Raw genomic sequence first — 26,354 nt, 5'->3', positions numbered from 1 at the left:
CTTGGCTTCCCTCTGGGAGCATGTCTCTGAGGAACTCTTGGTGTCCCATGGACTGGTCAACTACTAGATAATATATATTTTATAATAATTACAAATATATTGGCTAAAATAATTGCCAATGAAGAGGCCACTATTTTAGTGGTCTCTCAATGTTTAATGATTACTCTGTTGATAAATCACTAATTTGAATAATGGGAGTGACAAGATGCACCTTGATATCTATTACAGTAATGGCATGGTAATAATAAGGTAATACAGTTTTAGTTATTCTGAATTTACAAATTATTTAAATTACAAATAATAATACATTTTAAGCATTGTTATGTAGCTGCTTTGACATGCATATGTAATCAAACTAAATTAATTTGGACAATTGGATGAGCCTATTTTATTGAAATTATGTTTTAAGGCCTACAGTTTAAAAGCTGAGAGAAATGTCTTGATAAAAGAAGCATTTAGGCCGGCAAACATGTCTGAACAGAGGAAAAAATTGCCTTGTATTCTACAAACCCAAATTTAGGACAGACACACCTCAACATCGCTCATGACTCCAGTGTTTTACTCACGTCAGGCCAAAAATATGTTCTCAGAGGTTGCTTAAACTAGGTCGACTGACATCTTTTTTTGGATCACAGAGGGAGAAATTGTGCCATCTAAATGATAGCAGTCTCCTAAAACCAAATTGGACAGCAATAAGCCTTCCCCACTGGTTTATTTTTACACAAATCGAACTGGGTCAATAACCATGCCATGGAACATAACCAATTATATAATCATCATATCTCTCAAACTTGGTAACAAATAATACTATGATTATATATCATTTATAAAATATATTTATAAATATATTTATATATTTATATATTTATAAAAAAAAAAAGAAAAAAAAAAGAAAAAAAAAAGTATTTGAGTCCCTCATGTTCTGGATCTTTCTCAAAACATTTTTATTAGTCAAATACAAAATAAAAGAAGCTGTACAACAGTAAATCAATAACTTAGCCACATCTCAAAAATGGTTAACTGCATGGTTCAAATCCACAGTCATTAAATATGAATACAGTGTTGTATCTAGATTGCAAAAAAGTACAACAATTTAATCAATAAATAGTTACAATTCACCCATTTTGTTACTGTGTTTTATACAAAGCACTGCAATATATCTTATTACAACCCATTGATAAAAATAACCATAACATATTCTATCAATGTTCACCAATCCTAAACTCATATTTCATATCTTTATTTTATTGACCCACGAATCTGATACAAAGAACTACTCTTAGTGCCAAATATAAAACCCTTTACAGTCACTTGCACACCAAAGAAAGAAAATTATGAATTAAGCCTAAAGCTTGATAACATTGCCATTAATGTGCTGACTGGAAAAAAAACAACTGCTTTTTGATAGGATTCATTAATGATTCAAAACCAATAAAAACATCGAAAGGCCTGTTGCATAGCCTACCATTAAATGAATATAGCCACAATACAGTTAATTTAGCAATGACAATAGCTCTGTCCCAAAACTTAGTGAGCTACATAGACATGTTACCTGAAATGGAACTGAAATGACATATTGTGAGACAGATAGTGTTTCTCACAGTAGTTGTAAAAGAGTTACCACTAATTCTGAAATAAGAATGTCGCCAAACATCCACGTTTTTCAATTAACGGAATTTATTTTTATCTATTCTTTCATTTTATTTATAATTTCTATACTGAATGAAATAAATGTATGAAGGATGTTTGACATTTTGGAGGAATTCTTTGAAAGAAGATCATTTTGGAATTGGATTTACTGCATGCCACAAAGGCTTAGAATTGGGCCAAAACAGGTTTTCTTAGAAAGCATTGCAAGATTGCTGGAGCCTTCGAGTCAGGAATGTGCCTATGATGCACTCGGATGCTAACTTGGATTGGAACAGAGCTAATAAACACACATTTAGCTTTGCAGCAGTGACTGTATCTCACTAAAATATCTTCCTACTCAGCAGTCCTTTCACAATAGTCCTAAATACAAACTACCACAAACATCATTGGTCAAGAATATCAACAATTTATGTGCACATAAGGGTACAGTGTGGCACTTATCCAAGAACTACATTAAACACCACAGAGTGCAAAAAGTGCTGTGTGAAACAAGTATGATGAAAAAAAAAAATGCTCCAAAAAGCTGCTTTTCAAAAGTAGAAAATAAGATATTTGGATGTGTTGAGTGCATTATACGAGCAATAAGCGCTAAAAACATACCAGTCTTTGAAAGAATATAACCTACATATGAAAACATGGGATGCATATTTTACTGTTGCAAAACCTCTTTCTGATGGCGGGTTGAAAGGTTTTCAGAATCTGGTCTTGAATCTATAATGTGAGGCGGAGTTGAGGTAAAAGGGCAGTGCATTCTTGTCACAGTGAATCAGTTTCAATGTGTTAATTTCTCCTTAAATTAATAGTTCATCCATAAATGAAAGCGGTCTTCATTATTTAGCCACGTATTACTGCTCATTGCTGTAAAATAAGCTCCACTATGTAATCAGGATTAGAACTTTTATCAACTGAAGGGGTTCATTTTGCTTCTGTACGTTATCCTCCTTATTACATATTTAATTTGATAATGATAGACATAATATGATGCATAATATTGGGTATAAGAGTGAAAATCTTTTATTAGAACTGATGTTTAAGGGGCTGATTTGCAGAGAATAAATCAAATTTTTTTTGTTTAGCCATATACAACTTGGTATATAGAGCGAACAAGTCATATATATTATGTATATTCTGTTCACTTCACTGATTCAGCTGATTTTCAGTCAGGGCGAGAAGACAAAGTACTTCTGGTGCTTTTTATTTTTATATTACACTAAACATACTGTATGTCCTGAGATAACAACAGGGAATAGCATATCAAAATAAGCCCATTTCATTTGTGCATTTCACTTACCCTGATCATCTCTCACAGAGGAGTCTCATGAAGCTTATTTCAAATATCTTTGCACTGTATGTAGTTCTAAAGAGCAAGATGACAGGGTTGACAGTCAATTAACTTTTTAAATATTATAGCTCTGTTCCAAACCCTAGTCTGTAGACATACGGTAGGCAGCATCGTCAGCATAGTTAAATGTAATATCTTTATCCACCTTTCCTGTTTAGCGGACACTGATTTTCAATCCTTCAACTTGACATGACAATCAAATCAAGTCACATTCTATTGTATTCTTTACTTGTACATTTTGCTCATAAAGAATTGGCTGTTTATTATATAGTGGTTTGGAGAATAGATAGATGCATTTCTTTTTCAGTGAGTTTGTCACTCATTCATGCCATGCCTCCTTATTTAGTGTGTCTTACAACAGTCTATATGTTGGGAGAGCATATACTGTATGATGCCTTAAAATTGACAATTCACTAGGTTTTGGAACAGAACCTCAACTTTAAATTCAGGTCTTGCTATTTTTCTTGCCCTCAAACATTAAGGATAAATTGTGTTTTGCCCAACCACCTGTGCTGGAAGAGAACTGCAGACTGGCTATGTACAATTATGAAGCTACACATTGGGTTTATTATAGTTATAGCTGCAGTAAAGCTGGAAATTATATCGTTCAACAAAAGTCAGGTGTTCTGAGTGCAAGACATCTTCATTACAGAGATATGGAAAAAGCCAATATGAACAACTGGCTTCTGTACACCATCTATAGTTCTTTATAATATCCATTTAAAGAATACAGCTGGACACTTACACAGTGAACAACACTGCCACCTGACCACATACACAGCACGCCACGCGCTACCCCACTGCACGCGCCTACTTACTAGAAAAGCAATCAGACTTCAATAATAAGCCACTTTTGGTACAATTGCAAAATTGATATCAAACTATTTTTTGTTCATATAAATAACTTTTTTTTCTGTTTTCTTATTCAGGAAAGAAAACAACAAAGTAGCTGGAATAAGACATCAGAGAGCATTTGCTAACAATTCAACAATAAAGCTTGTGCTGGGTTGATTTGAGACCAGCCCATCCACACAAATCACAGAACAACAAAACCACAGCTCTACGACTCTGAACAAAGCTCTAGAATGATCAGTTTTACCAACACAGTTTTCTAAAAACAAGTAAATGCCTCCTCTCTCTGCGATATCTTTTTTTTAGAAAAGGGTTTCTCATATCTGCAAAAGAAGAACGTCACCTGCCAGACAGCTCAACAGGTCCTCGGCTCTCCCATGCATAAATACAGTAGTTTATTGCCTCTCCTGGTCATATTCCTCTGAATATAACTTGTAAACATCATTCCACTAATGGAATTGAACTTAACAGGAAAGAAAACTGATAGCTGAAAAATAATTTTTGCTCACTTTGTGAATTACAAGATCAGTATGTCTTGAGGGAACACCGCCATTTCTGATAGAATAGTGAATATATTTACTGTATTTTCTGTATATCACTCAGTGGACAATATCAAGCACATGTAACTCAAGTTGGAGCTAAATGGAAGAGTTAACCCTGAAACGAGAAAATTTATTTTCTTCCTTATAACACAAAAAGGAGATTTAGCAGAATGTACATGCTCTTTTCCATACAGTGAATCCATACAGTGGCCATGTCTGTCCAGCCCCAAAAAGAACAAAATATTTCTATAAGTAACACACTCCAATTTATTCATTAACAATCTTTCCCTCTCTTCTATTAGCACAAATATTTTGTGTCATAAGATGCACTGCTTCAGGTTTGATGTCCATGACAACAGTGCTGTGGAAAATTACTTTAAATGTAATGCAATATAGTGTTACACCATATTTAAGGCAACTAATTGTGTTACTTTTTATGGGAATAAATGCATTACTTGCATTAATAAATGCATGTTACATTTTTTTTTTCTAACAAAAAATAAAAAGTTATATTTTTGGCAACTGTAAAGGCCCTTTCACTCAACATTGGGATAGGAGAGGTAATAATGAATGAAGTAACTTAGATATTAATTTAGATAATTTATGTTAATTTAGATATTTTTTTTGTAAATTTAAAAGAAATGTGTTACTTTACTAGTTAGTAAACCCCAACTGATGACAAATGGTATCAATTCTTTTGTCTTTAATCACAGGAGGTATAAATGTTACAATGTGAATTTTTTGTGACTGTTTTTATTATACTTTTATGGTGTATTTTAAAAACTTTTGTTGAGATTGCCAGTTAGTGCATACTTTCTACTGTGTTGGAAAGAGCAGCACATAAACAAATTTTGTGTTCCATGGACAGAATTTTTTTTAGGTAAGTGGTTGCATATCTTAGCTATATTTAAATAAAAAAATTAGTTGACAAATTTTCAACATAATCTTTTAAAAATATAGCCAAAATAAATGGTTAGCAACCACTTACCTTTAAAAAAAATGTGTATATTTTTTTCAGTGTACATGGCGTGTTTTTCTAATAATGAATTTGTGAACCTAAAGTGTGAAATATTCTGATTAATGATACTTTGATCAGAATTGTTGTTCATTAACAACAAGGGTTGTAAATGACAACAGAGAAACTTTAGTGTACTTTAGCTTAGATATTCTATGGTCACCAAGCAGATCATCTTGCTGAATTTTATCACATTATATAACATAAGTTACCCTGTGCCTGATGAAAACACTGACCAATATACTTACAGATGTTCCTAGTTTGTGCATTATGACCGTGCTTCTGTTTTGGACTTGACAATGGTGATGACACTGGTGGCAGCCACTTTGCCTGGTATGAGGGGCCCTATGACAGATGTGATAGGGCCCCTGGCAGTGGCCACAGGGCTGCGGGCCACAGTTCTGGCAAAACTCTGGAGAGCCTCATATTTGGAGCGCAGCACATCAAGCTCCACCCTCATGCTAGCATTTTCTGAGGCGAGTTTCTCCACCTCCCGCTGAAGCTCCGCCTTCTGTTTCTCCAGCTCCTCCTTTTGTGTGACACGTTTGACGCGGCAGCTGGCGGCATAGCCACGGTTTTTGAGTGTGCGCCGCCGCTGTTTCAACTGCAGGATCTCATCTTTCGACAGACCACGCAAGTGCTGATTCAGCTCCCGCACAGACATAGACACCAGCTCGTCATCCGTAAGACTTGTGCCATTTTCACCTGGCTCTCGCTTCACCTGCAGGGAAACACATTGGACAAGATCAAGAGAAAAGAGAGGGAAAGGAGTCCAGGGAAGACCTGAGAGCAACTGGAATTATCTTTAATATCAAACAAGCTGCAGTGATGAGTCTTATCCAGCACATGTTCAGCAAAGTGAGAAAAAGAAGGGTAAGAATAATAGTAATCTTAAGGTTAAAAAGCATATCAGTATGTTGGCTTTCTCAGTGCTGTAAAAATATATTGCTCATTTTAGTTCATGGTAGCTAATGAATTTGCGGTTACCATAAAATGTGCTTCTTTCCACCACTGAATAAAAATAAACTAAAAACGGACATTTATCTCACAATTCGGATGTTTTTCCTCACAATTGTGCGTTTACGTCTCACAACTCTTAACCACTTTATAACTTGCAACTGTGCATATATATCATGCAATTCCAAGAAAAAAAAGAATTGTGAGATAAAGTCGCGATTACCTTTTTAAATTTTTTATTCAGTTGCAGAAACGGGCTACGAAAAGTATAATTGCAGTGTGATTTATTGTGTGGTTTAATACTCTACTTTTCCTGATTTGAATTAAGAAGTATTTTTGTGGAAATATCACCTGAACATACCTTCAGTGCTTTGTTGCCCTTGTTTGTAGTAGTCATACCACGAGAGCCACTCTCCACTGCCCCACTCGACAGGTCTGTGAATACAAAAGGGAATTCACAAAGATCAGAAATTAATTCCAAAATTAAATTAAATTCATGCAATACATTTCTAAGACAGAAAATATGTGTTAACCTCTCTTTGTTGAAACCATTATAGAATTTCCTGGTTGAAAATTTTCAATGCTACAGATTGCAAAATAGATTCATAGCAAAAACAAACAAGTGTTTTTTACATTTGTTACTATGCAGTATAGGGTGAACTGGGTGGTTACTCAGAGATTCTCTTCTGCTATCTACATATGACTAAGGTCCCTCTCTCAATGCAAGTGGTCCTCAATGGGTTTTTTAAATCTATTTTATCATTCACCAAGTGATAAAAATTGATCTTAGAAAGCACATATACAACACATCATCTTTTTGGAATTATAAGGTTTTATTTGACATTTTTGTCAAAATTGAGTTACACTTATTCTGTGGCAACTTATTTACATTATAAGCTTTTTTTTAAGTGGTGTACATTTTGGGGCTTTTTATCTATAAAACAAAAAGGTTTTATCTATAAAGTATATGGAATGCAAAAGCTTTGCCAAAGAATCCAAAGGAACAATCTGCATTTACAGAAAGGAAAAAGAAAGAAAGTTGTGACATTTGCCAAGTATGGTGACCCATACTTGGAATTGGTGCTCTGCATTTACTGTAACCCATCCAAGTGCACACACACAGCAGTGCGAAGTGAACACACACACACAGTGAACACACACCCGGAGCAGTAGGCAGCTATAGATCCAGCGCCCGAGAGCAACTGGGGGTTCAGTGCCTTACTCAAGGGCACTTCAGCCATGGGTATTGAGGGGGAAAAGAGGGCTGTTCATTCACTCCCTCCCACGTACAACTCCTGCCAGCACAGAGACTCGAACCAGCAACCTTCAGGTAAGCAAGTCTCTTTACACACAAACTTTGCTTTACTACACAGTCAAACTCTCTTTGCTAACATTTTGCACAGAAAACATCAATTACTTTTTTTTTTAAGAACCACTTGGATGTGGATGCACCAATCAGTCCACAGCAAAAAAAGGCACAGAGATAGAACAAAACATAAAACGACAGGGTTGTAACAACCAAGTTATAACTATGAAAAGTGATGCAAACAACTAACCAGGGTTATTCACAACATACTGTATGTCATTAGGGGAAGTCGTGGCCTAATGGTTAGAGGGTTGGACTCCCAATCGAAGGGTTGTGAGTTCTAGTCTCGGGCCGGATGGAATTGTGGGTGGGGGTAGTGCATGAACAGCTCTCTCTCCACCTTCAATACCACGACTTAGGTGCCCTTGAGCAAGGCATCGAACCCCCAACTGCTCCCCGGGCGCTGCAGCATAAATGGCTGCCCACTGCTCCGGGTGTGTGCTCACAGTGTGTGTGTGTGTGCGTTCACTGCTCTGTGTGTGTGCGCATTTCGGATGGGTTAAATGCAGAGCACAAATTCTGAGTATGGGTCACCATACTTGGCTGAATGTCACTTCACTTTTCATTAAGCTCATGTAACAAAAAAGAGGCAGACGATTAGCAGTGCTGCATAAATATGGAAAAAAAAAAATCTTACCTGGCCAAAACCACTATTATCATGACAGAAAACAGAGATAATGCCCTTAAAAGAGCATGCAGGGATAGAATTGAAGCAGATGTGTCACAGTGGGGATGTTAACACATGGGCAGAGACAGCAGCAGCTATCAGACATGCTTCTCTCTTTCTCTCTCTCTCAAAACACACTCACACACACACACACAAACACACCTTTTGGGTCAGTGGCTTTCTGCCACCCCAGTGGCTGTCAAACACACAGGCTCCGCCATATATGCTGAAATAATTTGCTTGTGTGTGTGTGTGTGGACTTAACATGTATATATTTTAACATTAAATACTACATTAAGCATTTTCTATTGTATTTCCCATACCCATCCCCCCAAATTATGTATTTTACAACAGAATATAAATGCTAAATGCATACAAAGCCATGTTTCTAGCATTTGTGAAACTGCATTTTTCCACCTCAAAAATATATCTATATTATGTCATATGTAGAAATATTAATCCATGCTTTTATGACTTCAAGGTTAGATTATTGTAATGCTTTATTGGGTGGTTGTTCTGCCCACTTAATAAACAAATTCCAGCTAGTCCAAAATGCAACAGCTAAAGCTTTTACTAGAACCAAGAAGTATGAGCATATTAGCCCGGTCCTGTCAATACTGCACTGGCTTCCTATTAAACATCATATATAATTTAAAATATTGTTTATTACTTATAAAGTCAAATATTCAAATACTTTTTTAGCACCTCAGTTTTTGAACAAGCTCTTATTACATTATAGTCCTACACATCCGCTGTTTTCTCAAAACTCTGGCAATTTGATAATACCTAGAATATCTAAATCAACTGCAGGCGGCAGATCTTTTTCCTTTTTAGTGCCTAAATTCAGGAAAAGCTAACTAACATTGTTCCGGAGGCAGACACACTCTTGCAGTTTAAATTTAGTTTAAATACCCATCTCTTTAACCTGGATTACACATAACTCACTAATACGCTTTTAATATTCAAATACGTTAAAGTACTTAAAAGCTGTATTAATTAGGTCAACCGGAACCGTGAACACTTCCCATAACACCCGATGTACTTGGTACAACGTTAGAAGAATGGCATCTACGCTAATATTATTCTGTTCCTCTCTTATTCTGAGGTCACTGTAGCCACCAGATCCAGTCTGTATCCAGATCAGAGGGTCACTGCAGTCAGCGGACTAAAACTAGATGACCCCAGAAAAGACCTGTAAAGACCTTGTCTCAGAGGACCACCAGGACAAGACCACAGGAACCAGTTGAGTCCTCTGCACAGTGGTGCAAGTGGTGCCCACAGAATAACATAGGTTTCATAGATAATTGCATGAGCTTTTGGGGCAGACCTGACCTGTTGAAAAGAGATGGTCTTCATCCCTCCTGGGGTGACGCCACTCTTCTCTCTAGAAATATGGCAAATAGTCTTAGAGTTTATACTTGACTAACTGGGGCCCAGGTCAGAAAGCAGACAGACTGGCTAAACCGACCGTCTGCTAGCTGCCTCACGTCACACAATATGATCACAACTGTTAATGATAAATCCCCTGTTATGTTTGAACTGGCTTGTTTGAAGTTAGTTCTGGCTGCAGAAAAAGTTTTAATAGTTGGTGATTTTAATATCAATGTTGATAATGAAAAAGATGCAATGGGATCAGCATTTATAGACATTTTGAACTCTATTGGGGTTAGACAACACGTTTCAGGACCTACTCATTGTCAAAATAATACTCTAGATTTAATACTGTCACATGGAATTGATGTTGATAGTGTTGAAATTATGCAGCCAAGAGATGATATCTCAGATCATTATTTAGTTTTGTGCAAACTTCATATAGCCAAAATTGTAAATTCTACTTCTTGTTACAAGTATCGAAGAACCATCACTACCACAAAAGACTGCTTTATAAGTTATCTTCCTGATGTATCCAAATTCCTTAGCATATCCACAACCTCAGAACAACTTGATGATGTAACAGAAACTATGGACTCACTCTTTTCTAGCACTTTAAATAAAGTTGCTCCTTTACGCTTAAGGAAGGTTAAGGAAAACAGTCTGACACCATGGTATAATGAGCATACTCGCACCCTAAAGAGAGCAGCCCGAAAAATGGAACGCAGCTGGAGGAAAACAAAACTATAGGTATTTTGTATTGCTTGGCGGGAAAGTAACCTAAGCTACAGAAAAGCATTAAAAACTGCTAGATCCGATTACTTTTCTTCTCTTTTAGAAGAAAACAAACATAACCCCAGGTATTTATTCAATACAGTGGCGAAATTAACGAAAAATAAAGCCTCAACAAGTGTTGACATTTCCCAACACCACAGCAGTAATATTAGAGATAAAATTGCAACCATTCAGCCGTCAGCTACAGTATTGCATCAGATGCACTATAGACCCCCTGAGGAATAGTTTGACTCATTCTCTACTATAGGAGAGGAAGAATTGTATAAACTTCATCTAAACCAACAACATGTATGTTAGACCTTATACCATATAAGCTCCTAAAAGAGGTGCTTCCAGAAGTCATAGATCCTCTTCTGACTATTATTAATTCCTCATTGCCATTAGGATATGTCCCCAAAACCTTCAAACTGGCTGTTATTAAGCCTCTCATAAAAAAACCACAACTTGACCCCAAAGAACTAGTTAATTATAGACCAATCTTGAATCTCCCTTTTCTGTCCAAGATACTAGAAAAGGTGGTATCTTTACAATTACATTTACATTACATTACATTACATTTATTCATTTAGCAGACGCTTTTATCCAAAGCGCCTTACAGATGAAGACAGTGGAAGCAATCAAAAACAACAAAAAGAGCAATGATATATAAGTGCTATAACAAGTCTCAGTTAGGTTAACATAGTGCACGTAGCATGGGATTTTAAATAATATAATAAATAAAAAGAAAAGATAGAATAAAGAAATAAAAAATAAAAGAATAGAGCAAGCTAGTTAGAGGTCTTTACACATACACACACACATACATATACAATTGCATAATAAATAAAAAGAAAATAGAACACAAAAAGATTAGAAAGGTAGTTAGATTTTTTAAAGAATAGAATTAGAATATTGAGTGTTAAAGTTAGAGGGTCAAATAAAGATGGAAGAGATGGGTTTTAAGCCAATTCTTGAAGATGGCTAAGGACTCAGCTGCTCGGATTGAGTTGGGGAGTTCATTCCACCAGAAGGGAACATTTAATTTAAAGGGGGGGTGAAATGCTATTTCATGCATACTGAGTTTTTTACACTGTTAAAGAGTTGGATTCCCATGATAAACATGGACAAAGTTTCAAAAATTAAGTTGTTCCAAAAAAAACTCTTCCGGTTTGTCACAAGTTTCGGAAAGTTTTTTTCGAGTATGGCTCTGTGTGACGTTAGATGGAGCGGAATTTCCTTATATGGGTCCTAAGGCACTTCTGCCGGAAGAGCGCGCGCTCCCGTATAGCAGAGCACTGAGAGGCTGAGCACAGCCTGATCAGAGCGAGAGCGTCGCGAAAAGTCACAAAAGAAGTGTGTTTTTGGTTGCCAGGGCAAGACAACCCTGCACAGATTACCAAAAGAGAAACAGCATTAAGGGACCAGTGGATGGAGTTTATTTTTACAGAGCATCAACGGAGTTGTGCAAGTGTTTTTGTTTGTTCCCTGCATTTCGGATTGCACATCGTTTATTTCTTAAGGATAATGCAGTCCCAACGAAAAAGGGTCACGATCGTGTGTTGGAACCACATGCGGTGAGTAAAACTCCTTCAAATATCTCTGTGTTGTTAACTTAGCTATTAGCACGTAAGCACATGCAATGTTGTCATCAAACTGCACTTTCCACATGTACAGCTTAAAAAAAAAAAAAAAAAAAGACGACATAAAGTGGAACTTAGTCATTTTCCAAAACTTTTACCAAAAATATATACAGTTTCAGTACATACCACATAGAGACGCCTTTGCTGATGCTGCTCTTGTTAAATTTCAGCCTCTGGATCTGTGTCACAGCTTCCAAACGCTCTCAACGCAAAAGCCTACTGGCGCTCGTGATTCTTTAGCTCCGCCCACACGTCACGCCTCTAGGCGCTCGTGTTTTTCCGGGGAAAATCGGTACAGACTATCTTTCTCTTATAAATATAATAAAAATAAAGACTTTTTGGAGTTATGAAGGATGCAGTACTACTCTATAGGTACTCAAGATTAACAGGATATTGAGTGAAAACGAGCATTTCACCCCCCCCTTTAAAAGTCCGTAAAAGTGACTGTAACGATATTCAAATCTCCATATTCATCGGGAAGAAGGAGGCGGGAACCGGCGCACAATCAAAACTCATTTTAATATTCAAAAGTAAATACAAAACGGCGCACCAGCCCCTCACGGACGACTGGTGCGCATAAATAAAAACCAAAACATAAAGTAATGTCCCAGGCCTGGTCCTCTCTCGTCCTTCACGGTCGTCGCTCCAGTTTTATATCCTTCCATCTCCTACGTGGGACTCGATACTAGCGGTGGGGCTCAGGTGTAGCTCATCTCCAATCACTACACCTGGCCTCACTCCTCGTTCCCACGCCTCTCGGCCCCGCCCCACTCGCCACATACCCCCATCGCCCCTCGCAGGCCGGGGGGTACTCCCGAGACTGCGCTCTACTCCCCCCCCCCCCCCCTTCCCTCCGGGGGAGACCGCTCACGGGGACCTGCGGGAACCTGGGGGTAGGACAGACGAGGCGAGAGAAAAGGAGATGGAAGGAGGAGCGACAGGGACGAGAGAGGGGAGAGAGGAAAAAAAAAAAAAAATCCGGTTCCCAGACGCACTGCTGCTCGGCCCTCCACCGGCTGGGTGATCTCCTCCGCGGTGCCCGGCGGTGGCACTGGACGGCCCTCGGCGGACGGCACGACACTCCTCTGCCGCCCGGTGGACGGCGACGGCTCCTCCGATTTTGGGCAGCGGCAGGAGTCCCCCGTTCCCTGCCCCTCCGGATTCCGTCACGGAGGCGGCAGGCTCCGGCCCCCTGGCGAACGGCGCCGACTCCTCCGCTCCCTCACAGACGGCAGCCGCCCCTCCTTGTCGTGGGCGGTCGGCAGCGAGCTCGCCCGTCCCCGGCAACTCGCTCCAGCCCACCGCCTCGAGCGTCCATGGCGGCACACACCTCGCCAGCTCGAGGGCACCGCGGATTCACCACAGCGGCGAGGGATCTTCAGCAGCGCGTCCCTCCTTCTCCCGGGCTTCGGCACCACTGTAACGATATTCAAATCTCCATATTCATCGGGAAGAAGGAGGCGGGAACCGGCGCACAATCAAAACTCATTTTAATATTCAAAAGTAAATACAAAACGGCGCACCAGCCCCTCACGGACGACTGGTGCGCATAAATAAAAACCAAAACATAAAGTAATGTCCCAGGCCTGGTCCTCTCTCGTCCTTCACGGTCGTCGCTCCAGTTTTATATCCTTCCATCTCCTACGTGGGACTCGATACTAGCGGTGGGGCTCAGGTGTAGTTCATCTCCAATCACTACACCTGGCCTCACTCCTCGTTCCCACGCCTCTCGGCCCCGCCCCACTCGCCACAGTGACTTTGTGCTTCTTTGGGATGGCACAATCAAGTGACGTTCACTTGCAGGATGCAAGCTTCTAGAGGGCACATAAGTCTGAAGTAACAAATTTAGGTAAATGGATGCAGAGCCAGTGGTAGTTTTGTAGGCAAACATCAATGCCTTGAATTTTATGCGAGCAGCTATTGGAAGCTAGTGCAAATTGATAAACAAAGGTGTGACGTGTATTCTTTTTGGCTCATTAAAAATTAATCTTGCTGCCGTGTTCTGAATTAATTGTAAAGGTTTGATAGAATTGGCTGGAAGACCTGCCAAGAGGGCATTGCAATAGTCCAGCCTGGACAGAACAAGAGCTTGAACAAGGAGTTGTGCAGCATGTTCCGAAAGAAAGGGCTTGATCTTCTTGATGTTGAATAAAGCAAATCTGCAGGATCGGACAGTTTTAGCAATGTGGTCTGAGAAAGTCAGCTGATCATCAGTCATAACTCCAAGGCTTCTAGCTGTTTTTGAAGGAGTTATGGTTGATGTGCCTAACTTGATGGTGAAATTGTGATGGAACAATGGGTTTGCTGGAATCACAAGCAGTTCTGTCTTGGCAAGGTTGAGTTGAAGGTGATGGTCCATCATCCAGGAAGAAATGTCTGTTAGACAAGCTGAGATGCGATGAGATGAAAAGCCATGTTTCTGAATGACAGAACCTAATGATGCCATGTAGACAGAGAAGAGAAGTGGTCCAAGAACTGAGCCCTGAGGCACCCCAGTAGTTAGATGTGGAGACTTGGACACCTCACCTCTCCAAGATACTTTGAAGGACCTATCTGATAGGTAAGACTCAAACCATTGAAGTGTGGTTCCTGATATGCCATTTGCCAGTAGGGTTGACAGGAGGATCTGGTGATTAACCGTGTCAAAAGCAGCGGATAGATCAAGCAGGATAAGTACTGAAGATTTGGATTCTGCTCTTGCCAGTTTTAGAGCTTCAACAAGTGAGTGCAAGGCCGTCTCAGTTGAATGTCCACTTCTGAAGCCAGATTGGTTGCTGTCAAGGAGATTGTTGTGTGTGAGAAATGTAGAGACTTGTTTGAACACAGCTCGTTCAAGTGTTTTTGCAATAAAAGGAAGAAGGGAAACTGGTCTGTAGTTCTCTAGAAGAGATGGGTTGAGGTCGGGTTTCTTAAGTAGTGGAGTTATACGTGCCTGTCTAAATGATGAGGGAAAAACACCAGTGTGGAGGGAAGTGTTGATGATGTGAGTGACTGCAGGTACAACTTCAGGAGAAATGGCTATTATTATTATTATTGTAATTATATTCCTTCTTAGAGAAAAATGGTATATGTGAGGATTTCCAGTCAGGATTTGGACCGTATCATAGTACTGAGACTGCTCTCCTTAGAGTTACAAATTATCTGCTCTTATCATCTGATAGTGGGTGTATCTCTCTATTAGTTTTATTGGATCTTAGTGCTGCATCTGACACAATTGACCACAACATTCTTTTGCATAGACTTGAACCCTTTGTTGGCATTAATGGAAGTGCGTTAGCATGGTTTAAATCGTACTTATATGACCGCCATCAGTTCGTAGCAGTGAATGAAGAAGTATCATATCGATCACAAGTGCAGCATGGAGTACCTCAAGGCTCAGTACTAGGGCCGCTACTCTTCACGCTTTATATGTTACCCTTGGGAGATATCATAAGGAAACATGGTGTTAGCTTTCACTGTTATGCTGATGATACTCAGCTCTTGATGTTTGCTCTGTCAATTCTTCGTCATCAGTTAGGAACCTAGGTGTGCTATTTGATCGCAATTTTTACTTAGAAAGCCACGTTTCTAGCATTTGTAAAATTGCATTTTTCTATCTCAAAAATATATCTAAATTATGGCCTATGCGCTCAATGTCAAATGCAGAAATGTTAATCCATGCATTTATGACCTCAAGATTAGATTATATTAATGCTTTATTGGGTGGTTGTTCTGCACGCTTAGTAAACAAACTACAGCTAGTCCAAAATGCAGCAGCAAGAGTTCTTACTAGAACCAGGAAGTATTACCATATTAGCCCGGTCCTGTCAACACTGCATTTGCTCCCTATCAAACATTGTATGGATTTTAAAATATTGCTTATTACTTATAAAGCCCTGAATGGATTAGCACCTCAGTATTTGAATGAGCTCCTTTTACATTATAATCCTCTACGTCCGCTATGTTCTCAAAACTCTGGCAATTTGATGATACCTAGAATATCAAAATCAACTGCGGGCAGCAGATCCTTTTCCTATTTGGCGTCTAAACTCTGGAATAACCTACCTAACATTGTTCGGGAGGCAGACACTCTTGCAGTTTATATCTACGTAGATTAAAGACCCATCTCTTTAACCTGGCTTACACATAACATACTAATATACTTTAAATATCCAAATCCGGGTTTTTAGGCTGCATTAATTAGGTAAAACGGAACCGGGAACACTTCCCATAACACCCAATGTACTTGCTACATCATTAGAAGAATGGCATATATGCTAATATTTGTCTGGTTCTCTCTTATTCCGAGGTCACCGTAGCCACCAGATAAAGTCTGTATCCAAGTCAGAGGGTCACTGCAGTCACCCGGATCCAGTACGTATCCAGACCAGATGGTGGATCAGCACCTAGAAAGGACCTCTACAGCCCTGAAAGACAGCAGAGACCAGGACAACTAGAGCCCCAGATACAGATCCCCTGTAAAGACCTTGTCTAAGAGGACCACCAGGACAAGACCACAGGAAACAGATGATTCTTCTGCACAATCAGACTTTGCTGCAGCCTGGAATTGAACTGCTGGTTTCGTCTGGTCAGAGGAGAACTGGCCCCCCAACTGAGCCTGGTTTCTCCCAAGGTTTTTTTTCTCTATTCAGTCACCGATGGAGTTTCGGTTCCTTGCCGCTGTTGCCTCTGGCTTGCTTAGTTGGGGTCACTTCATCTACAGCGATATCATTGACTTGATTGCAAATTAATGCACAGACACTATTTAATTGAACAGAGATGACATCACTGAATTCAATGATGAACTGCCTTTAACTATAATTTTGTATTATTGACACATTGTTTTCCTAATGAATGTTGTTCAGTTGCTTAGATGCAATGCATTTTGTTTAAAACGCTATATAAAATAAAGGTGACCTGATTGCAAATGATTGCAAAGATACTATTTAAACTGTACTGAGCTGGATGATGACACCATTGAATTCAATGAAGAACTGCCTTTAACTCTAAAATTAGTGTTTACTATTGTCATTTAGCATTACTGGACCACTATTTTTTCTAATTAATGTTGTTCAGTTGCTTTGACACAATCTGTTTTGTTAAAGGGGGGGGTGAAATGCTATTTCATGCATACTGAGTTTTTTACACTGTTAAAGAGTTGGATTCCCATGCTAAACATGGACAAAGTTTCAAAAATTAAGTTGTACGTTTGAAGGAGTATTTTTGTTCCAAAAAAACCTCTTCCGGTTTGTCACAAGTTTCGGAAAGTTTTTTTCGAGTATGGCTCTGTGTGACGTTAGATGGAGCGGAATTTCCTTATATGGGTCCTAAGGCACTTCTGCCGGAAGAGCGCGCGCTCCCGTATAGCAGAGCACTGAGAGGCTGAGCACAGCCTGACCAGAGCGAGAGCGTCGCGAAAAGTCACAAAAGAAGTGTGTTTTTGGTTGCCAGGGCAAGACAACCCTGCACAGATTACCAAAAGAGAAACAGCATTAAGGGACCAGTGGATGGAGTTTATTTTTACAGAGCATCAACGGAGTTGTGCAAGTGTTTTTGTTTGTTCCCTGCATTTCGGATTGCACATCGTTTATTTCTTAAGGATAATGCAGTCCCAACGGAAAAGGGTCACGATCGTGTGTTGGAACCGCATGCGGTGAGTAAAACTGCTTCTCTGTGACAAAACTCTGTGTTGTTAACTTAGCTATCAGCCCGTAAGCACATCAAGTAAACAACATGCGATGTTGTCATCAAACTGCACTTTCCACATGTACAGCTTAAAAAAAAAAAAAAAAAAAAAAAAAAAAGACGACATAAAGTGGAACTTAGTCATTTTCCAAAACCGCTAAGCAAATATATACAGTTTCAGTACATACCACATAGAGACGCCTTTGCTGATGCTGCTCTTGTTAAATTTCAGCCTCTGGATCGGTGTCACAGCTTCCAAACGCTCTCAACGCAAAAGCCTACTGGCGCTCGTGATTCTTTAGCTCCGCCCACACGTCACGCCTCTAGGCGCTCGTGTTTTTCCGGGAAAAATCGGTACAGACTATCTTTCTCTTATAAATATAATAAAAATAAAGACTTTTTGGAGTTATGAAGGATGCAGTACTACTCTATAGGTACTCAAGATTAACAGGATATTGAGTGAAAACGAGCATTTCACCCCCCCCCCCCTTTAAAAGCACTATGCAAATAATAGTGACTTGAGTTAAATAATCTGCTTCACCATTTTAATATTTTAAATGTACTGTATGTTTTAATAATAAATAAATAAATACTTTTGATGGTTAAAATTGATTAAAATGTACACCAGAAGATTAGAGATTGTTGCTACAGGTTTTGCAAGACTAGAAGAAGCTGGAATTGTTTCCAGCAGTAGATATTTATATGTACCACAAAACTACTTGCCAATACTGATTGTTTATTGTTATTATTGTTATATTGTTTATCATTAATAGTGAAGAACTGCAAACCGCTAGCAGTTTGAAATTTTGTCCACAAATTAACAAGTTTGCCACAAAAAAAGAAAAAAAAGTGAGGAGGTATCTCTAGAGCGGTTTATGAGCACTATTTATTCATAGCACATAAGCTAAGCTTTTAAAGCTCAAAGTATACACTATAGTCTCCAGGCTGGAATCACTGTCTGTTCAGCTGAGATTTAGCTATGAGGATAAAGTTTAGGAAGATTTTTCTGTAGTATTACTGTATATTAGAACTGTTTGTTGTTTACTTTAGGATAGTGACAGATGCAAACAAATGTACCAAAACCACTGAGAAAACCTCAGAGCAAAACAAATCAGAGCAGATTATGTGTGGAGAGTAGACATTTGATCCACAGGAAAACAGAAAACGCTGAGTGAAGCCACTTACAAGAAAGCAGGTGAATTAATAGAGAGAGACAGAGAGAGGGGGGATAAAGAACAAATAGAGCGAGGGAACATGGAGGGTGCTGGAGCCAGGAAACAGCCTTGTGAAAAATGTGTCATCAGCACATTTGGGCTAGCTTGCAAAACGAAGGGTAAAAACCCCTGATCTCAGCAAGGACCCCAACCAAGGCACCAATTAGAAGGCTGTGTAGCTGAACTCAAATGACCACAGCGATCATTTCCAACCTTCAAACCCTGCCAGCAATTTATAAATTTAGAGGGTGTTTAGTACCTGCAAGGTCTACAGATACATGCAAATGATACATAAATTTCAGTACATATACATATGATAAATGCTGAGCCAACAAAAGCGCTGTGGCCTTGTGTCCCAGTGTCATGTGTTAATGATTGCCTTCCTTTATTGAGGCCTCAGGGACTAGTACACAGATGGATGCCACTGGGCTGGGCTATGTTTAAGAAACACCAGCCTGCCCCATTTACCCGTCCTCTACAAGTACAATGTGACCCACCAATAAAAGAAAACAAACTAATTTCAATGCTCCATAAGTTTTAACACTGATCTCTGTAATATGTGATTGGTCAATGGCAATATTTTGTAGTTAAGTTTTTCTTATTTCCTTATTTTAAGTAGTTTTATAAAAAAAAAAAAAAATTAAACTGGCATGTAATAAGCAAGTAAGTTAGTAATTCTATTTACAACTTCATAGCTTTGACAGTTTGAATGATTAATTTCTTGTTTTTGAAAATTAAAACAAGATTTGAACATCCATGGCAAAAAATTAATAAATACATAAATACTAAAGGTAATACTTTAGTTTAGGGATCAATTCTCACTATTAACTAGTTGCTTTTTAGCATACACATTACTGGCATACTGGCTGCTTATTAATACTTATAAAGCACATATTAATGCCTTATTCTGCATGACCATATTTAGATCCCTTAAGCCGACCCACACCTAAACTAACTGTAACAACTACCTTACTAAGTATTAATAATCAGGAAATGAAGAGTAAAAGTGGTAGTTAATAGAGAAACTTAGTTCCAAACTAAAATGTGTCCAAATTAAAATGAAATTGCACAAAAACGGCCGAAAAATATCGTCCGACGATTAATGCACATCTCGTCAGCAGAGATGTATAAAGTACTAGAGACCCATACTTGAGTAAAAGTACAAGTGCTCTATCAAAAAAGTGACTTGAGTAGAAGTTGAAGTGCTCTTTAAGCACCACACTTAAGTAGAAGTACTAAAGTATTCAACATTTTTTGTACTTAAGTATTGCAAGTAGTCTATTTTAAAATGTACTACTCAAGTACTGAAAGTAAAAGTAGAAGTATTGTGTTATGTAGCTATTAAATAAAGTAGTCAAAAGTTTGAACATATTGTTTTTACTATTTCAAATTATTAACCTAAAGGACAATCACAATTCCTTTGACTGTAACTTCTTGTAAACAAAAAAGGGTTACTAGGGTTATTTAGCCCAATTTGCAAAATGATGTCATTAATAACTTACCCTCATGTTCTTTCAAACCCATAAGACATCAGATGGTCATTTAGAATTTTTTGAAGCAATGAAAATACATTTTGGTCCAAAAATAGCAAAAACTACGACTTTATTCAGCATTGTCTTCTCTTCCGTGTCTGTTGTAAGACAGTTAAAAACAAAGCAGTTTGTGATATCTAGTTCGCGAACGAATCATTCGATGTAACCGGATCTTTTTGAAACAGTCCACCAAATCGAACTGAATCGTTTTAAACAGTTCGCGTCTCCAATACGCATTAATCCACAGATGAATTAAGCTGTTAACTTGTTTAATGTGTCTGACACTCCCTCTGAGTTAAAACAAACCAATATCCCGGAGTAATTCATTGACTCAAACAGTACACTGACTGAACTGCTGTGAAGAGAGAACTGAGCCGAGCCGAGCCAGATAATGACTCGTTCACGAGTCAGGAACCGTTTCTGTCAGACACGTCCGATTCGTGAACGATTCGAATGCCATTGCATCGAGCGCAAAAGAATCGGTGAACTGTTTTCTTCAACTGGTTTATTGAATCGAACTGTCAGAAAGAACTAACGTTACTGGTCATCCGAGAACCGATGCAACCGGTTCTTGACTCGTGAACGAGTCATTATCTGGCTCGGCTCGGTGTTCATCTCTCTCTTCACAGCAGTTCAGTCAGCATGCGCAGTCTTCTTAATCGCTTGTTTCGCTCAATGATGTGGCAGCTTCATCAAATCTGCCATCTACAGTTCTGGAAGTGGTTTGTAATGGAATGATTCGTAACATTATTATAATTGTAACGAGTAACGATGCAGCACATAAAAAAAATATCGGAGTAAAAGTATTAAACTCATCGAAAATATGTACCGAAGTAAAAGTGGAAGTAGGAGAAAAAAATAATACTCTAGTAAAGTACAGATACCGCCTTTTAGTACTTAAGTACAGTAGTGAAGTAGTTCTACTTCGTTACTATACATCTCTGCTCGTCAGTAAAGCCGTCGGTAATCTAATCAGCTGTTACTACACAGAGCCGTTGTTAACTGATAAGCTCTGCAAATCCAAGCTGATAATGAACATGGATTTGCGCAGCTTGTCAGTTAACAACGGCTCTGTGTAGTAACAGCCACTCTATGTGAAATCATACACCTGAATATACCGCTGATTAGATAACCGGCTTATATCATGCACCCCTACCAAAAACACACTGTTTTCAGTTCTCCTTAACAAGATGATGCAGCCATAGTAGCACACAAAGCAATGTACCAACTTCTAGGGTCTAAATCACAGCTACACAGTTCCTGAATGCTAAATACCAAGGCATTGAAAAGCAAAGCATTGTTTTAAAACCTATTAGTTTCTGTGTTGTCTAAGCCAGAAAAGAAACAACCAGCCATTTAACACTTAGGGCATTAAAACTAAAGGCCCTAGTTCACCCAATATGAAAATCCTGTCATCTCACTCTCATCACTGTTCCAAAACCTTTGTGAATTGCATTTACATTTATATTACATTTAGTAATTTAGCAGACGCTTTTAACCTAAGTGACTATTACTTGACAAATGACATTCTTCAAGGGACACAAAAGAAGAAATTTTGAAGAATGTTTGGTGGTGACCATTGACTTACACTGTTAAGACACACACACACACACACACATTCAAAAGCACAAGCATACGGAGACTTAGAAAGTAAGTCAGTTTTGGAATGATATATATTTTTATGTATCCCTATAAGCTCACCACTAGTACCCCTCATGACACAGAGCACAGCTAGTGAGAAGAACAATTAAATGATACATTGGAAAAAGTCTTGCATATTTTAATGAAAGCCATGAGGTTTCAGCACACTAATGTACATTCAAGATATTGTCCAACCTGCTGACCTCTCGGAAGCCATACTGCCCCTTAATTAAGACTGTCACTGGCTTAGAACCCCTATATTTAATTGCAAGCATGATCAGCACCTCTTTTTTTATATGCCTCATCGAGCATAACCAAAAAAAAAAAAAAAAAAAAAAAAGAAGAGAAAACAAGTAGTGGTGTGCAGATCTAATCAGCTCTCCTTTCAAAAGTGTCAAGTCAATTATCAAACAAGCTGCATGTGTCGAGCACCATTTAACTGCAAATTAAAAATCAGACCCGGCTGATTGTTGAGGTTGTGTTTCTTCAAGACATGCATCAATTTATGTGCAGAGGGCAGGGAAGCCATAAACTAGAGGCTATTCAGAGCGTAAAGAGATGCAAATTATTCTGATGCTTTCAGCAGTGAAGAAGCGATGAGACACCATTAACAGTCAATAGCCCAAGAGTAGCACTATTGATAGGGGAAAAACTGCAGCGATAGATGAGTGGCTGGCCAAGAAGATCTTGAGAAGTATTCTCTCAAATCAAAATCAGTCAGCTGTGATAACAATGGAGTCCAACTTCGGCAAAGAGATGAACTCAATGAAGGTTGATTCATGACTGACATTTGGAGTCACCCTTAAACATTGCAAAAATATTATAAAAAGTATTTTTTAATGCTGTATTGATTTTGGAGCTAAATACACACATGGGTAAGTCTTCAAATGCAAAACTAGAATGAGAAAATTAAGCTTTCATAAACTCATTTAATGCCAGACTTAAATGACAGGGGGACGTTTGGACAGAGTAAAGCTGCCAAAAATTAAGGGCTACCCCACAAACTGTATACTAGAACAGCGTTAGAATAAAGAGGAGAAAATGTACTTGAAGGAGAGATGTGTTGGGAGAATGGGAAAAAGACCTGCATGTAGAAAAATAGACAAGCTAAAGCAATCTATATATATATATATATATATATATATATATATATATATATATATATATATATATATATATATATATATATATATATATATATATATATATATATAGTGTGTGTGTGTATATACATATACATACACACACACACACACACACACACACACACATAGGCATAAATTCCGGAGGAGACAGGACCCCCCGCAATCTGAGTGCTGTCCCCCCTAAAATTATGATTAAAGACCACAGTGTGTATTGTAAATAATAATGTTTAATACATAAAAAAAATGTGTAAGTAGTTAAAAAACACTTTAAGTTCAGAATTTTTTTATTCTCCCCTTCCCTTGCCTTCCGGTGCTTTGGTCCAAATGCCTGCTTTGCTCGTCTACATCACCTAAACACACACAGACAAGTCCAGTGAGAGAGACGTCAATAGTTGAGGAACTCCAGTAAGTAAGGCTGTCAATGGCTATTTCGTTCACTTAAAAATCAGATGTCCGCTATGTTAGTAATAATAACGTTTTCTGATTATATACATATATAAATGTTAGTTCTTGTTCTTGAACATCTGCATTTTTCTTTAGTGAAAGGGCAATGTACGTGGGAGAAAGAAAAATAAAACCAACATCAGAATGTGTCAAATTAAATAGTATTTCCATTCTTACTCCAGACTAGTCGAAATTAGAATGCACTATAATGTGGTATGAATAATAAAACTATTCTGATATCCATTGACAGTTGTTTGTTAATTTTTAAGCTCTCTGATGGCTTACTCATTGTTAATGCTACTCTACATTAACGTCTTTGAATAAAACTTAAAACATTCTTGTACAGTGTTACATCTCAAAGAAAGAAAGAAAGAAAGAAAGAAAGAAAGAAAACGCCTAGCAACAGCAGGCAAAAGACAACTGCAGTAAAAAAAAAAAAAAGACATCCTCACTTACACTGAATTTCATCATCGACAAACCCCTCCCAACACCCCCCAAAACCCTATTGATCGTTTCTGGAACCCTGTGCTGTTAGAGCTCTGCATCCAGATAACACTGTACTTAAGGACTCTTTCAGGGACTGTAATTTCTGCAGAGATGGCATACGAATTGGAAGATACGAAGAGCACCTCCTCCACTCATTACAGACTTTCTTTAGGTTGCATCAACTCCTGTCCTAGCACAGTTTCAGCCAATGAGTGGCTCATAAGCGAGCTCATGTTGAATAGAAACACCAGTCAAAGCCTATTTCACAGGCAAAAGGGAGGCTGGATTTACAGAAGGCATGCAACCATACATCTTTCAAAAGAAAGCTGCCATCTAAACCCCTGCTGCTCGAGGAAGGTGCTCATCTGTTCTTGTTACCTGCTCTGGCAGGTGCAATTACACATAAGTAGATGGGGTTTATGACACAAAAGGGCATCCTTATATATACACAAGGCAGATTTAGGTCTGCCCAAGCTATTGTTAATTAAGTCAAAATATATTTTACACAAACTCCACATACATAAATGTGTACCATATAAAAAAGCAAAGGTCCTGTACAGCACTTCTTTGAAAATACTCTTAATCTGCGGAAAATGTCAATATTATAAAGAAAAACTAAACAAAAGGAAAACAAATGGACACAATAAAACACAATAAAAACAATAAATGGACACAATAAAACCATACCCCCAGCACATCAGGTCAGGGCAAGTTAAATTTAAAAAACTTATTAAACTTCATTACACAACTGGGCATGTTATCAGTGTGTGTTTAATGAATGCTGTCTTTGTTTTTCAGGGCAATAATGCTGGAAATTTGCAACAGCTTTTGTTTTGTAACCAGGACATAGCAATACCATACAATGAGTCCAATGCCAGATCAAAGGGTATAAAGGGTAATGCACTATATTAAAAGAGATTTTACAGTGTCAATCTAACCTTCACCTCAATATGGATCACATATGTTCTCATGGCAGTCAGGACTCAGGAGAGCTCTTGCTGCTGCTGTTTTATGCGTATTGTAACATAAAAGCAAGCAAATTCAGAAAAGGAACCTTAGATCAATCTTAAGACAGTGATCAAAGTTTATCAGAAATTTACATTTGGCAGAATTAAAACTGACAAATACTCAAGCATTCTAACAGGTCAATGCACATTAACAAACAGCGTTTATTATAATTAATAGTTTATAATACACACGTTTATGAATAAACATATCGCAAATGAGATCACAGTAAACGTAATATGCTTGTGAATGTCATACTATAAAACAGACACTAATCACACAGACAAATACTCAGACCCGGGAACTGATTCCTCAGCTAGAGGCATACACGAACCGAGCAGCATTATGATGAATCAGCAGCATCCACGATCCGATTCAAACGAACAAAGCGATACACTTTTCCCATGCATACAGGAAAGACATCTGAATATCGTTCTAACAAATGAAACCCTTTTTCATTCCGATTTTACCTGTTATAGATCTGTGAAGGAAAGACTGGATAATAAAGGTCTCCATTCGCCCATTTAGATATGAATATATGAATACAGCGTCATTTGATACTGACACTCACACGCGCCCTACCTGGTGCTGAAGCGCACAGCGCCCTTGTGATGAAACAGCAGCTTTGTGCTGAAGTATATGTGTGTGTGTGTGTGTGTGTGTGTGTGTGTGCGAGCGCGCACACATTTCTGCACATCCCCCTATCTGTCACTATAATGCTTCTAATTCACACAGGGAATCCCCATAGGTTGTACGTCTCTAACTCCGGTAACACTTATTAAATGCGTTTATGATACACAGCAGCTCGTTTGCATTTTAATAATAAATGCACGTGCGTTTTTACAGCTGCTTCAGGTATATGTATGTGAAGAGAGTGAGTGGAGGCGTGCATGCACACTCAGCACAACAACAACAACACTGCCATACACAATTGGTGTAACAATTAATCGAGTCGACTCACCTGTTATAACAGAAGCCTTTCTGTGTGAGCGTGTATATGTGTGTAGAGGAAGTGTGCTTGAGCGAAATCCGATGTGTAGATGTGTT

The 26,354-nt window shown here is 38.5% G+C and overlaps 1 protein-coding gene across 3 annotated transcripts; it reads right to left on the bottom strand.

The window, feature by feature from the left end:
- Nucleotides 1–927: 927 nt before the first annotated feature.
- On the bottom strand, nt 928–26,354 carry mafga (v-maf avian musculoaponeurotic fibrosarcoma oncogene homolog Ga). Of its 3 annotated transcripts, XM_052552698.1 has the most exons (4): nt 25,778–25,885; nt 6,720–6,793; nt 5,650–6,122; nt 928–2,361 (listed from the first exon to the last, which is right to left on the bottom strand). In XM_052552698.1, exons 1-3 carry the CDS (start codon nt 25,821–25,823, stop codon nt 5,670–5,672), a joined length of 573 nt encoding a protein of 190 aa, XP_052408658.1. In that variant the 5' UTR covers nt 25,824–25,885; the 3' UTR covers nt 928–2,361; nt 5,650–5,669. The 3 variants fall into 3 exon arrangements, with proteins under 3 accessions (XP_052408658.1, XP_052408659.1, XP_052408657.1); XM_052552699.1 differs by lacking the exon at nt 25,778–25,885 and adding an exon at nt 26,269–26,354 and having other exon boundaries at nt 928–6,122; XM_052552697.1 differs by having other exon boundaries at nt 928–6,122.

Source organism: Carassius gibelio, chromosome B3 (assembly GCF_023724105.1).
Source record: "Carassius gibelio isolate Cgi1373 ecotype wild population from Czech Republic chromosome B3, carGib1.2-hapl.c, whole genome shotgun sequence".
Taxonomy (NCBI): domain Eukaryota; kingdom Metazoa; phylum Chordata; class Actinopteri; order Cypriniformes; family Cyprinidae; genus Carassius; species Carassius gibelio.
The sequence above is the reverse complement of the archived record's forward strand: the minus strand, read 5'-3'. Positions and strand labels throughout refer to the sequence as shown.

Excerpts from the sequence above, each read along its gene's own strand:
- mafga (XM_052552697.1), bottom strand. The coding sequence starts at position 25,823 with ATGGAGACCTTTATTATCCAGTCTTTCCTTCACAGATCTATAACAG. Across the intron at positions 6,794-25,777 it reads CCTTCACAGATCTATAACAG|ACCTGTCGAGTGGGGCAGTG; the intron begins GTAAAATCGGAA and ends TTGTATTCACAG. Across the intron at positions 6,123-6,719 it reads AGGGCAACAAAGCACTGAAG|GTGAAGCGAGAGCCAGGTGA; the intron begins GTATGTTCAGGT and ends GTTTCCCTGCAG.